At 42.0% G+C, this 13582-nt stretch overlaps 1 protein-coding gene across 1 annotated transcript in view; it reads left to right on the top strand.

The window, feature by feature from the left end:
- The window catches only part of ERICH3 (glutamate rich 3), a gene marked incomplete at its 3' end in the record, with an annotated part of 46344 nt that overhangs the window by 7071 nt on the left and 25691 nt on the right, over nucleotides 1-13582 (top strand). Inside the window, exons 2-8 of the mRNA XM_055815557.1 lie at nucleotides 6830-6923; nucleotides 7733-7858; nucleotides 8457-8528; nucleotides 10283-10411; nucleotides 11070-11153; nucleotides 11650-11805; nucleotides 13176-13394. Of these exons, the coding sequence (XP_055671532.1) occupies nucleotides 6830-6923; nucleotides 7733-7858; nucleotides 8457-8528; nucleotides 10283-10411; nucleotides 11070-11153; nucleotides 11650-11805; nucleotides 13176-13394 (880 nt within the window). The remainder of the gene's footprint in view (nucleotides 1-6829; nucleotides 6924-7732; nucleotides 7859-8456; nucleotides 8529-10282; nucleotides 10412-11069; nucleotides 11154-11649; nucleotides 11806-13175; nucleotides 13395-13582) is intronic.

Raw genomic sequence — 13582 nt, 5'->3', positions numbered from 1 at the left:
TGCAAGATCCAGTAATGTGCTGGAATGAGGAATGGTCTGCATCAGGGGCAGGGTTTGTTTGACTCAAGGGGCAATAAACACCTGCTGCAAGAAACAGCACAGGGGCTGGGATTCCCTGTGAGACACTACCAATCAATAACTAAAGTTTTGCTGCTCTCTTAATTTATTTGGTGAGCAGTCACTGATTTAATTGCACTCTAAATTATTAACTGTGAAGATTTGCTTTACAAAACTAATGTAGGATGCCTGCTGTGACTTTGTTGTGATATCCTTTGAGATGAGTAAGAACAGTCTTAAAAATCATTGTGATACACAGCACTGGCTCTGCCTATAGTGCACTGTGTGCTGTAAGCTGAGAAAAACCAGATACTGTTAATAAAGAACATTATAGAGTTCCAAGTGGACAGTTCCTTAATTTACTAAAATCGTAGTCATCAGCTGTAGTATGTTTTATGTTTTGCATACTCATCAGGACAGCTGGACTCCCTGCCGCTGCAAAACTAATTCTTCCTGGGCATTTTGGTCTGATGTGTATTTTACTTTGGCCCCCAGTGCATTTTTTAAAAGCAAAATAAATTGTGGCTCTCTTGTTTTCTGTGGCTTCATTCTGCCTGTTAATCTGGTGTTTGTACTTGCCTTCAGCTTTTGTTAATGGGAAAAAGATTTTTCTCAGTGACAGTGATTTATTTTTCTGAACAGGCAGATCAGATGTTACCTTGGGAGTGTAGATGATACTGAAGTATGAGTGGTGGTAAGCACCCGGACTTCTGCTTGTCTTGAGTGGCAGAAGGCCAGGCTACGCACATGAGGCCCAGCTGGACCTGGGAATGGGATGCACCTGCATCCCAGGTCCCATGGCTAGTCCAGGTGTTGGGGTGCTTCTTCATGTGCTGAGTTTCTTTAGGGTGTTTGTAGAGGGTATGTACTCCACACATATGGTGGCTTTTGATAGATGCTGTGCCACGGGGAAGGAAGTTGCTTGGCTTCCTTCCCATTGTTCTGGTGGTCCAGAAAGTCTTTGTGTTCAGAGAACTTCACGGATGAGTATTATGGCTGGCTTCACCTGATGGGCGAGCTTGGCACCTCTTCCCCACCTTGGCAGATCCACGTTAACTGAGATCCAGAGGTTTGCTCTGTTTCAGTAGCACTGGCTAGGTAGTAAAAGGTGTATGTGAATTGGGGAATTTTTCTTGTTTGTTATGGTATATGGTCCCTCACTTTAAGATTCTAGTCAGGTGAGAAGCAGAGAGAATTTTGACAGTGACCTTTTGCTTTTAGAAATTTGAAAAATGTAATCTGTAATACAGTGCAAAGTGTATTCTCATCTGTGATAGTAAGGAAGATAAAGAAAATTTATTAAAAAAAAAAAAGCGGATGCCCACTGAAATGTTATTGTTAAAACAGGGTGCTGCTGTTTCTTGATGACTGTAGTAAAAGTCCCATGTCTGGAATATCACCGTTGAAGAATGTGAGGAGATTACTTCGCTTGAATCAGTATTGATTGGGCATGAATTTGGGCAACTTGGCTCAAATTTAGATGCAAGTGTGGGAGGATTTTGAGCAAATTAATTACCTCCCCCCAAAAAAACAACAGGAACAAACTGTGTACATTCAAGCATTCTAAATAACCTTAAACATGAAGTTACTGAACTGACAGCGGTATGTAGTCACTGGCTGTGATACCACAGAAACAAATGTGATACTAATTTTGAGAAGAGCTTCAAAATTAGGCCTGGGAACTACAGATCAGTCAGTCTAGTTTCTGTGCCAGGAAAATTGTCTGTAATTCTAACAAAAACCCAGAATTTGTAGAGAGAAGGATTAACAGGATAAACAGGTAGAGAAAAAGGAATCCCAGAAATATCCAGAAAAATGGGCTTTCTGGACTTACATGATTTGACTGTAACAAACATTTTCTATAGTACTCTTTGAGACTGATGATTTTCCTTTGCTGTATGTTTTTCTAACATGCTTTTTTGTCAGTTCTGCACTTTGATCTGTTGTAGAGGATTTGGAGGTGACATTTGTATGTAGTTCTTAAATGTCTAAGTCTCTGGAAGAAAACTTCTCAGACATGAACTACTATTATGCTGTTATTGATAATAGGAGCAGGAGCAGAGACATAAATGAGACCAGTGGTCTGCTTTGCTGAAGAGCTTGGTTCTGACTGTCATCAAGTTGGGTAATTCATGACATTTCTGAGATAAATTGCTATTAGGGAGATGCCACAGAAGTGAGAGGTTGCATTACTTTGTGAAGCAAACAATGAATCCGAATCTGTGTCGTAGCAGTTCTGTTACTGCATCTCTGAATATCTTCCTGTCTGTTTCACCCTTCTCATTTGTAAGCAGCATTGTGAATTTTATCTCCAGGCATGATCTGTGAGCCAGCAAAGACCGATGGAAGGAGCAGGTGGGCTGCCGAATGGGGAGGGGGGACACGCATGGATGCTGCTGGTGCCCTTTCCCCAGCGCCACACATGTGTGTGCTGTAGTCATCTGTTGGCACGAGGGAGCGTGAGTCTCAGCTGAACCTTGGGCTTAGCAATAAGTTGTGTGTTTTTGAGTGAACGGCACAGATTCCGTTCGGAGGATGAGGTCTTACCCTGGTTGCCCTTAGCCTGGAAAATATGCTTGCACCCTGTCCGCTGGAGCACTGAGAGAGTCTGAACCATTGGTCTCCATGGGAATTTCCAGAGGGGTCTGGGCCAAGCCCAGGCTTAGTACTAGTATGGCCCACTCCCAACTAAACTTGTCTCAGATCTGCTGGTGAACTGATCAGCTGAAATAAGCAGGAAAGCTGGCAGAAATTCTGGGTGAGCGTAGGCTTGCAGGGCCAGCCCCTGCTTGCTGCACGTGATTTAAATCCGAGTTCAAGCTGGTGCCCAGGGTATTCTGTGAGGCTCTGTCTGTGCTGGTTATTTTTGACAACGGAGGCATTCACCTGGGCAGATAGCTCGGGCCACTCTCGGCAGTGTGGCTCTGCCAAAGCCCAGTGGATCCAGTTGTGTTCTTTCCAATGGTTTGATGGGTTTTGGTTCAGGCCCAAAACATTTCCTTATTTCCTCCAATACCCTTTTGAACTTTGAATTTGATTCAGCATTTTTGAGGACCAGCCTGTTCATAATTTAAGTGAGAAAATATAAATACAGAGACTCCTTTGAAACTAAAGTTGCTACATCACTGTGCTCAGGAGGGAGTTGCATTTTAACTAGTTATATGGTCCGTGAAATATTAGATGAAAGTAATAAATGAAAAGAAATGGGATTGAGTTTCTCCTCTGCCTCTGCTTGCAATTGCCAGGTGATAACATAAATCAGTACTTAGCACAATCAATGTAATCTAGTGGATTAAAATGCAAATGCAAACAGTGGATTAAAAAAGTAATGTAGAACAGTTGTTATAGTACCAGTGTTTAATCAACATGCATAACAGGGTAAGATAAATTGTTTGTTTAAAGTTTAATATATTGTTGGTAGGCTACCTGTGAGATGATTTTGAAACTCCAGATAAAGTTCCAGTAAGTCTGTAATCAGTTTGGGTTTTTTTGATTTTTTTTTTCCAATTGTTCTTTCTTTCCTTGAGTATACTTGTGTGTGGTAACTCAGCCTAGCAACAGACATTTATTTTGAATTATCCTATTGAAAGATATGCAATAGAGGTACAGTGGCATTTAAATTTAAAGCCAAAGGAAACAAAAGAGATTGATCTTTTGTTGTGTAATTAAAACATACCCTGCCTAGAGAGCCCAGAGGTCAGGCTGAACATATTATGCAATATGTTGAGTGTATAAATTTTGCAAATGTGAATGGATTTAGAGTATTAAAAACTCAAGCCATGTCATTTACTTTGTTATTTTCCTGTTTTCCATAGGGTGAAGTAAGATAAGGCTGTGCTAAGAACTATTTAAAATATATCTGCTAATTATGGATGCTTCAGTTTCTGTGTTCAACTCTCAGATCTTAGGTTCAATTTTTGGAAGTACTGATCTTAGATAGCTGTGATGGTTTAGCTCATGGGTAGAGCAGGGGAGGGCCCTGCTTGGATGATCTGCCTGGTCTGGTTCTCCATTTTTGTTGGTCTTACAGTTTTTCACCAATAAATAGAAGAGAGATGCAATTTGTTCACTTTGCGTTGTTCAATGAATGCATTAAAGAGAATCTTTAGTATATTGACTTGGGAACTGAAAAAGACTTGAGAGGTTCTTGCATTTCAGTTTTACTGCTCTGGATACAGAGGAGGACTTGTTCACATCAGGGGTCTTTACAGGGGAGAAGATTAGCAGAACTGTCCGGCCCAACTGTTCTGGCCACAACAGCAGTGTGGTCCCAGAAGTCTTTTAGACCAAATGGCACTTCAGAGCCGTCATAGTACTAGCTGGCTGGTCTCTGTAAAATCTTGGGAGCACGGTATGGTGAAAGCAATCCATGTCTTTAGCTTTGACCTGCGCAGGCTGGTAAGCTGAGTGATGAGTTGTCCAGTGTCTGCCCACCGACCCGGGGGGGGCTGGGATCTTGCAGGAGAGGCACGGTCTCTCACTGCGCAGCTCTCTTCTAATGCCCTGGCTTGGATGCGGACTCGTTCCTGTCCTTCCAGCACAAAGCATGCTCTTCACGGAAGGACTGAGGCTGGCAGCTTGCTGAGTGCCAGAGCAATAGTGCGTCGGGATTCATGCAGACACAGATGAGTGCACTTGCTTGCCTTTTGCTCAAACACTTTGGTTTCCTGCAGAGTACGTTTGTTTAGCTTGAGCAAATCAGTCACATAGAGCAGATCTGAGGATTTTTGGTAAAATGTAGTAGCTGTATTTAGAGGAGGGGGAAGAAAAGAAGTATTCTCATCAGTGCAAGCTGCACTTCAGACAAACTGCTGCTGTAGGTGACAGCCAGCAAAAACACACTACAGTAACATATGCTTTCTAGCCTGTAAATACCACAAAAGTGATGAATCTTGCCCTGTACAAGTTTTGTGCAACTGAATTTATGAATAAGTTTGTGGGACAAGCTTCCTTGGCTGTTTATTTAAATAAATATCCTCGAGTCACTGTTGTGTTCAGATAAATGGTCCTTGAAACAGATGGGACAGTTCCTAAACTTGTTGTTGTGGGTTAGACTTCCTGAGTGGTTTGCGAGTTCTGTTGGTGTGAAGGCCAGTTGTTTTTTGAAACAGGCTTTTTTTGTTCATGGACAAATTAGTGGTTGGCCAGGCAAAATTTTAACAGGTGTGTACCTGAATCCCAATTGAGAAAATGGTTCAAAAGAGCAGCGTATTTTTTTGACAACTGAAATGGAAGCCACTTAGTTTTCTGTGGATTCCATTCACATTCCATTCCATTTCAAAGTGATGAATTTGATGTGCAGTCCCTCTGATGGTGAGAGCATTAAAATGAGGGAAGTGCCATAAAGAAGTGAGTGGAAATGTGGATACTGAAGGAGACTTTGCCTGAAAACACAAAGAGGTAGTCTTCATCAGCACAGAGATTTGCACCCACGTTAATAAAGTGGATGCTAATTTTCAGTCCAGTGAAAATACTATGGAAACAGCATCCTGTCTTAAAAATATTTTTAGTGCCAGCAGTTTCTGCTAACATGAGTAGACTGAAGAAGGTAATTCTTTTGCGTTGGCAGACAATAATGGCTGAGAGCTAGCAATGAAGACCAGCGGAAAATGCCCTTGTGTAGGTAAAGTCTGATAAGTGATACGCGTGGAGCTGGAGGCAGGACTGAATGGCCTCTGGAGGTGCCTCCTAGCTGACATTATTCTTGCGGGTCTTTGGCAGTGCTGCCAGAAACTCCCATCACTGCGGCGAATGAAGAGACGGGACGCAGCTTGATGCAAGCAAGTTGTCCATTTATTAGTGATTTTCTTACAATTATATATGTTTCTACCTTCTACATATTACACACTGATTGGTTAAATCTTAAGCGTAAAAAACACTGATTGGTTAATATTTAAGGCACACCGTTAGAACAATAGGTACTTACTAGTTTATCTTGACCTAGCAATAATTTTTATTCCAAGGTTAGGGAGTTTCTTTCTACGCGGCTTTCTTGATTACATATCGGCGCCATCCGTTCCCTTATCTGGCTACTTGTTTCTCTGTCCGTCTGGTTGCCTCCTCAACTGTGACGGCTCAGGGGTCTGCAGTTAGCTGGTTCCTTTGCTCCCAGGGCTTGTGCCCTACAAGTTCTAACAAGTCTCTATTCATCAGGCTATCAGTACTTGGACTCTTGTCCTTGAGGCCTTGTCCTACACATCACTGCTGTGTCTGCTCCCAGTTGGGAGGCAGCCGCAGGAGGGGAGCGCAGGGTGTGTGGTGAGAGGGGTGCAGTGGTGCAGGAGGTCTGGGGCAGGACATCCCCATCCCTGCTGTTGTATAGTATGCTCATCTGCTTCCAACAGGGCCTGCGGCAGGGTGGACAAGGAGCCAGGTCTGTGCCTGCTGCACTCAGCCAGGAATCCAGCTCCAAATGTCGTGTGGCATGATACTGACCTGCCGAAGGTTGGAGCCTGTTTTCTGAGGAGACTGTTGCAGGAATTGGTCTTGAAGGAGACGTTTGGAGCTGGGCACTGTTGGACCCTGTACCCTGGTGGTACACCGTTCCTGAGCTGCTGTATCTCATGTAGAAATCATGTCTTTCTAATACTAATCTTCTGGAGGCAATAAGATGTTCCTTTTTCATAATCTAACAGGCATTTACTTGACAGAATGCTGTGCACGATTCATCAAGACAGCATTTTGTGCAGCAAAATATTGGGTAGGTCTGTATAACTTAAGCTGTAATAAACTGGCTGTCAAGGGGATTATATGCATCTATATTTTATTTCAGATTTCTTGCAACCTACAATAGCCTTACAGACAAACACCTGGCTGGATATTTCAGCAACACCAGGATAAGACGACATCTTCAGAGATCAGGACTGGTGAGATTGAAAAGCTTTCTTTTATGAGAAAAAAATAATTCTTTGTTTCTTCTAATGTTGCACAAGTCAAACCACTGATGGTTCTGTTGTTTGTTGAAGGTATGTGTTGTCATTGGTAATGATGTGACAGCTAGCCAAACATGTGGAATTGTGCTGTGCCGGGACAAAGCCACATGATCACACTGTGACTGAGGGTGGGTTTATTTAATCAAAACATTTCCCACTGCATTATTATCTGCTGATGGTCAGCTAGGTATTGCAGGGACACAGGGCTGTGGTGCATAAGGCTGTGCGACTGGAGGCAGAATGACAAAGGACCGGTAAAACTGAAATCTAAGCATCTTTGACTCTACTAGTTGTTTAGATAGCTTCAGTGTTACTTTTCAAGAGTATTTAATGAAAACTGAAGGATTTGGTAAAGGTGAAAGTGCTGAACATTTTTAAAAATACTTACGCACTCCTGGGTGTGACTGTTTAGCACAGGCAGATGCGACCCTTGCACAGTAGGAGGGCAAGTATCTAATTCCCCTCCACTGACTTGGGCAGTGGCCTGTGAAGAATAAGATTGAGCCCTCAGCTGTTAGGCAGTGTCACTGCTGCTCTCCTGCTTTCTCCATTTGGCTGATGGGACCCATGGGGTCAAAGAAAATACAGTTCTGTGCTGGGAAGGTGAGTTCCAGCACCGTGGCAGAAGCAGAGGTGGTAGCTAACCAGGAAGGGAAAGTGGTCTTTCTGGTAGATTGTGCTCTGTTTAAAAACATACTTTATTCTGTCTTCCCCTTTTTAGTTGTTGTATTTGTTTATGGCAGATCTCAAGGAGTGGAAGAATAGTATCCGAGAAAGAATACCAGCTAAATGCTATGAGGAGGGATCACCAAAGATATGTGCAGGAGTGCCTGGCTCACGCCATTTTTCATAAGGTCCTTGACATGGAGGTATGCATTTACTAGTGAGGTGTAAGCCTGTAAAGATACTTCCCTATTGATAGCCAATGGCTGTCAACTTGTACTGGACTATTTTCTGTAGCCACGCCCTCATGCTTCCCTGAAAGGCACTCTTATGCTGGGAAAGTCTTTGCGCTTGACACCCCCCCACATGAAATCTCCGCTGGCCTCTAGCTGTTAAACCATGCTGTCACTAGAACATACACTGTCCTGGCTCACTCACAGTCACCAGATTATAGCATGATGTTCACAGGGCTAGTTTGCTTAAAAAAATTCTAATCAAAACAAATAGTTTGAATGTGATTATGTATCTTACCTGAGTACAAAATTTGGGCACGTTCCTGTTACTTACCAGGAAGGGAGTTGGTCCCTACAACTTTATAAACACTCAGTTGTTCCCTTGACAATGTTAACATGTACAGGTGTAATGCAAATGGATTGAATCAAAAGTAATTTTATAGCAGGGCTCAATGAGGGTAACGACCAGGGAGCAGACGAGTGATAAGCAGAACAGAAGCAAGTGTTCTTACATTTAGTTGACGTCTCATAATGTCCGTTAATGAGATTTCTCTTTCTCTTACATTGATAGAGACATCATCAGTTGGAAATAAAAAGGAAACTTGAAAATTCTGTGAGGAAGGAGAGGGTGCAGAAAATCAAGGTAAGACCTGACTGCTATGGAGTACTGGTGGGACATGGCAGTTTTGCCTAGTGTTAAATAACACCCACGAGCCAGGCCAGAGATTCACTAAGCCAAGTGTTCCATCTCTGATGTTTATGGAAAAGGTACAAGAAACAGGCAAGTAGAGGATGATCCTGCCCCAGGTTACATCTCTTTCTTCCTCTGTCTAGTAGTTCAGGAACTTCCGTTTGTGCACCTAATTCCTTTTGAGTCTACTTGTTTTGGTTCTGCAGTATTCTTGGTCATGGAATATAATTCTGAGTTGTATGAAATGGTACTTCCTTGCATTTCTGCACAGTAGTTAATATATCTGCTGTCTACTAATTCTGTTCTTTTACAAGGCATTTGTGGATTTACATACATTTTCCTATTTCTTTTCAGTTTGCCAGGCTGAAGACTCTCAGTATATTGAATCTTTCATATATGAGCCATTCTGGGCTTCTCATTACTGTTTCCAATTTTTTGCCTTTTCTAGTTCTACTGTTTCTGTTTTGAAATGGGGAACCAGAACAGGATGAATAATTCAAAATATGTGTTGCAATTCTCCCAGTAATTCTAGACATGATCTGCTTTTGATGGCTGCTGAGTGCTGAGATCACATTTTCAGTTGTTTGCCTCTCCACATGATATTTAGCAGAACCAGCATGTAAGTAATGAAAAGAGGTTTCAGAAGTCTTCACTTTGGTTTCCTGTAGGTAGAGCTTGATTCTGTAGTTGTAAGTGTCATGGAAATCCCACAGAATTCAGTGGTTCTTCTCCCCATGAAGACACTTGGATTCATATGGGAACAGTTGTTTTCATTTTAGCTGAAATACACTCAACATCTTATTTCTTTATTAGGAGTCTGCATACATTGAGAAGAATGGATTGAGAAGCTAGCTGCTTCTCTGAACAGTTGAAAAGCAATGTCAAATCTTTTTGATTTTAAATAATGCATTTATGAGCAATTCATCAGTTAGAGAAAGATTTTAATGAAAAATGCTGATCACTGTGGTAATTGCAAAGGCATTGTTTACTGACTGAACTCCTGCTGATAAAAAGTCACCACAGCGCAAGTAGCAATTAAAGCACCCTGTCAAAGGATTCTGGACTTGGATGATTTTGTCTATAAAGCAAAACAGCTTCTTTCGGTGCAAAGTATAAGGGAGACGCCTGCAGATATGTGATCTGTGTCTTTGTGGTGATGCCACACTGGGACACACAAACCTGGCTAGAATTAGCAGTGTAATTTAATTCTCACCTCATACATTCGGTGAGTTCAGCTGAGTAGCTGCTCTGAAAGGAAAGGAGAAAAGCGGATGACTGAGCAAGGGAGAGTGAGAGATAGCTATCTATTTCCAGAAGGCTGGTCAGCCCAATGTGGAAATTTTGAGAAGAAAAGTTAGGGAGGTGCAGCAGTTGGAGCAAGGAAGTGGCAGATGCACTCAAGTTTAAAAAAGAAAGAGACCTTCAACCAAACCAAGAACTGGATGCAAAAACAGGCAGATGAGTTGAATCTGGGGGGATCAGAAGCTGGAGAGGGCTGTAGGCAAATGAATCAGAGGGGCGAGAGTCTTTTCCCACGCCCTCTCTTATTCTCCCCATGATTTCCTTTCCTTCCTTAACCAGGTGTTTCATCGGATCTAGGCAAGCTGATCACCATAGCTGTCCAATGAAAGACAGACAGAAAGCAAGCTCAGACATTGCTGTTTGATTATCTAGTACCTCAGAGACATAAATTTCTGTTCTTTTAGGTGGAACAATTCAGAAGATTAGTGGAAGATGCTAGCCCTATGCGTTCCCCACATCCACCACTTGGTCCAAGAAATCGTTGTGGGTTCCGTTCTTCAGTGGCTGGAGAACCAGCTGGTCGCTCACAACTGGTGAGTTTTTCCAAATCCTCCATATGCTGTAATGTAAGCACGCAGAGCTGGAAGTGTGCACATACACCTGTGACACTGTGCTTACTCCAGAGCATTGACTGCCAGATTGTTCCAGCTTAGGGTCTCATCTTCCATCACTTGAGGCTGATTTCCTGTTTGCAGGGTTGTGTCATCAAAGAGAAATCTGGAGAAGCTGATGTTGCAGGAATGGCACATCATAAACTAGAAAAAAATAGCTTTGCTTTGTGATAAATCTGCTTTAATGTTTCCCTTTTATCTGCCTTGTCACCTAAGGTTAGGCTGGTGTCAGTACATTAAGTATTGTCAGTGAGTACTGTGGCTGTAGGCAAGTTTACACATGTTGTAAAATCCGGAAAGCAGTGGAGGTCTTCTAGAAAACAGACTTGAAGGGGTGAAGTAAGACTAAAGCTCATTCCAGAAGGCTGTGCTGTGACCTCTGACTCAGAAACCTCTTACTCTGTTAACAGGCAGAGAAGGAATGCTAATATACTCTTGAAATATAATGGTACTAAAGTCTATGGGCAAAGGTCAAAGGTCAAATATATAGGTCAGTTTTAATTGAGTGTCCATTTCAATAATGATAATTGGTGCAGATTGAAGAGACTTTGTCCTGAATGACCTTCTTCTGTCCATACAGAGGGCACCTGGACCTGTAGTTGGTTATAATGGTGGACATCCTTCTCATCAACACCAATCCAAGGAGCCTGCGTTTTCTAAGGTGGTGAGTTAACTCAGTTAAATGGTTTTTTTATGTTTGAACATTTTAACTTGATATTCTGAAGGGTATACAAAGAAAAGATGAAATAAAAATGTCAGAAAAGTGCTGAGTATTGAACAAAAATAGGCATCTTGTTGTTGTGCATTCTCTGTGTCCATGCGCTGAAGTCACCAAAGCAGCACACTGCTACAGTTTCTGTGAGTTCAATATGTTTGCTTTAGGGCTGCACTGTGAAGACACAGTAGCAAAACCCATATTTATGGCTAAGAGTTACTTCAGATGCTCCAGGTTTTGGTTGCTCAGTTAGAGATGCCTAAAGGGGTCTGGCTCTTTGGAGGCAGACCAGAAAATCTTATTTCCTGAAGGTACCTGAGACTCAATCATCACTTTCAAATATCTTGATCGGTGCTACTTTTTTTTTCTTTTTTCTTTATGATGCTGATGTGCACTGGGAGCTATGCACTGAGATTTTGTAGCTGTTTTCTTTTTCCTTTTCTAGACTTCCTGGCGACCAAATACAGCTCCAGGAAATACGCAACACCCACATCAACTCCAACCACTTCGCAGCTGTGCTGCAGTAGGTTCTGTACCAAAGACTTCAAGGCCTAAACAGAAGCGCCACACACTTGAACATGATCAGCAGTTTGCCGTTGGGGTGAGGCCATACTTCATTCTGAAAATAACACAATTTTAGGGACAGCTTTATAATACTGCTTTAGTACTGTAGTTCCCAGAATTGTATACTGCGGGCAACATGCCTTCCAAATGGGTATCACCTTTTATTTAAACTCTCCTTTTTAACCTTCTCTTAATTTTCAAGACATTGTCTTACTGGCTTAATGCCCAGTTCTTGATCACAGGGTGGGAAAATGGGGTGACTTATCTTTTATATATAAAATCTCTCTGTGTGCAAAATTTTCTCCCTCTACGTAGATTTTCTGTTATGTGGAGAGGGAGGCAGCCACCTGGTTAGCACCAAGAACTCAGGAATATTTTCACACAATCCTACAAGTTTTCATCTTTATCTGCAGCTGCAAAGTAGCAAAAAGCTCCTTTCTTTTGTTTTACCATCCCTCCTACTAAGTCACAATAGCGGGCTCAGAGAATGAGAGCTTTTTGGAGTAGCCAGACATGATCTTTATATGTATGCAGTTACTTTCAGGTGAGATTTGGACTTGCCTTCTGTTCTAGAAAAACATTATGTAATTGGCTTTGTGTTAGGAGTCTTCTCCGAGATCTCTAAATCTGGAGATTTTAGAATGGCACCGTGACCTGCTACCACTGACTGGCAAACACCGTCTGAATAGCTTGTTTCTGCTGTGCATTTGCTCTGTATTGCAGTGGTCACAATCCTTTCTCCAAGAATTTGCTGGCACTATCTACATCTACTCAAATTAGGGGTGACTTAAATGGTTTCTTCAATGCTCACTACTGATAAAACAGCTAAATCAGTCATAGATGATGAAGACATGATGCAGATGCAGAACTCTGATCCAGAACACACTGTCTGCAGAATTTATTCTTCAGACATGTCTTGCTTTGCAGGGCCCTGGTCCTCTGCATTTCATCCTGAAGGAGGACTAAACCTCTGCTACAAATGGGAAATAAGTGTTTTGAACCATTTCTTGTACAATTGGTGCAAAATGAAGTGACTGTTGGAAGATTCTAGCCGCTCTGGAATTTGCTTGCCGGCTGAGAGAACTCAGCAGTGCTGTGGGATTGTGCAGTATTCTGTCTCCTTGTGAGCAGAACTTTGCATGCTTACAAGTAGTACATAGTTTACAACGTTGAATGTATCTATGAAGGTGACATTTTCAAGCAATCTCCCTGTTGCTTTGCAAATTAAAAGGAGGGAGTTAGCACAGAAATGTTTTCATGAACAAAATTGCAGGCACCAAGTTACGGAATTGTTCCGGAAGTATGTGTGTTGCTAAATGTGAAGAGCAGTCAAACTATGGTTAGTTCAGTATGCTTGGTAACTATTTTTGCATAACCTATTTAACCTGGGAAAAATGTTTTTTGCAGGCGGAGAGGAGTGGGTTAAGACTTATGAATTCAGTGGAATATGTGACTGGTATATCCCCATATCAACTCCCAGTCATTAACAGTTACATGATACCAGTGCCACCTCCCCCCTTGCATAAGGGAGACAAGAGCATAAATGCTGTGAGAAATGGGATGCCCAGAGGGAGGCGATTTCGTCCCACCACTGCACCAAATGATGTAGAGCAACTTTTAACAAAGGTAAGTTATCTCTGTCTGCCTGTTTTTGTATATTACTTTCCTTATCGGTGTATTTGCCTAATGCTGAAAGATGTGTATACCTAGTTTGCATAAAGATTCACTGAATTTTGGAAAGGAAAAAACTTTATAACTTAAAATATATAGCTGCCACCCATCTCTGTATACTAAAACATTTGGGTTTTTTCATC

The sequence above is a fragment of the Falco peregrinus genome, chromosome 10 (assembly GCF_023634155.1).
Source record: "Falco peregrinus isolate bFalPer1 chromosome 10, bFalPer1.pri, whole genome shotgun sequence".
Classification (NCBI taxonomy): Eukaryota; Metazoa; Chordata; class Aves; order Falconiformes; family Falconidae; genus Falco; species Falco peregrinus.
Note: the sequence above shows the minus strand (reverse complement) of the source record. Positions and strands in the feature narration are given on the sequence as shown.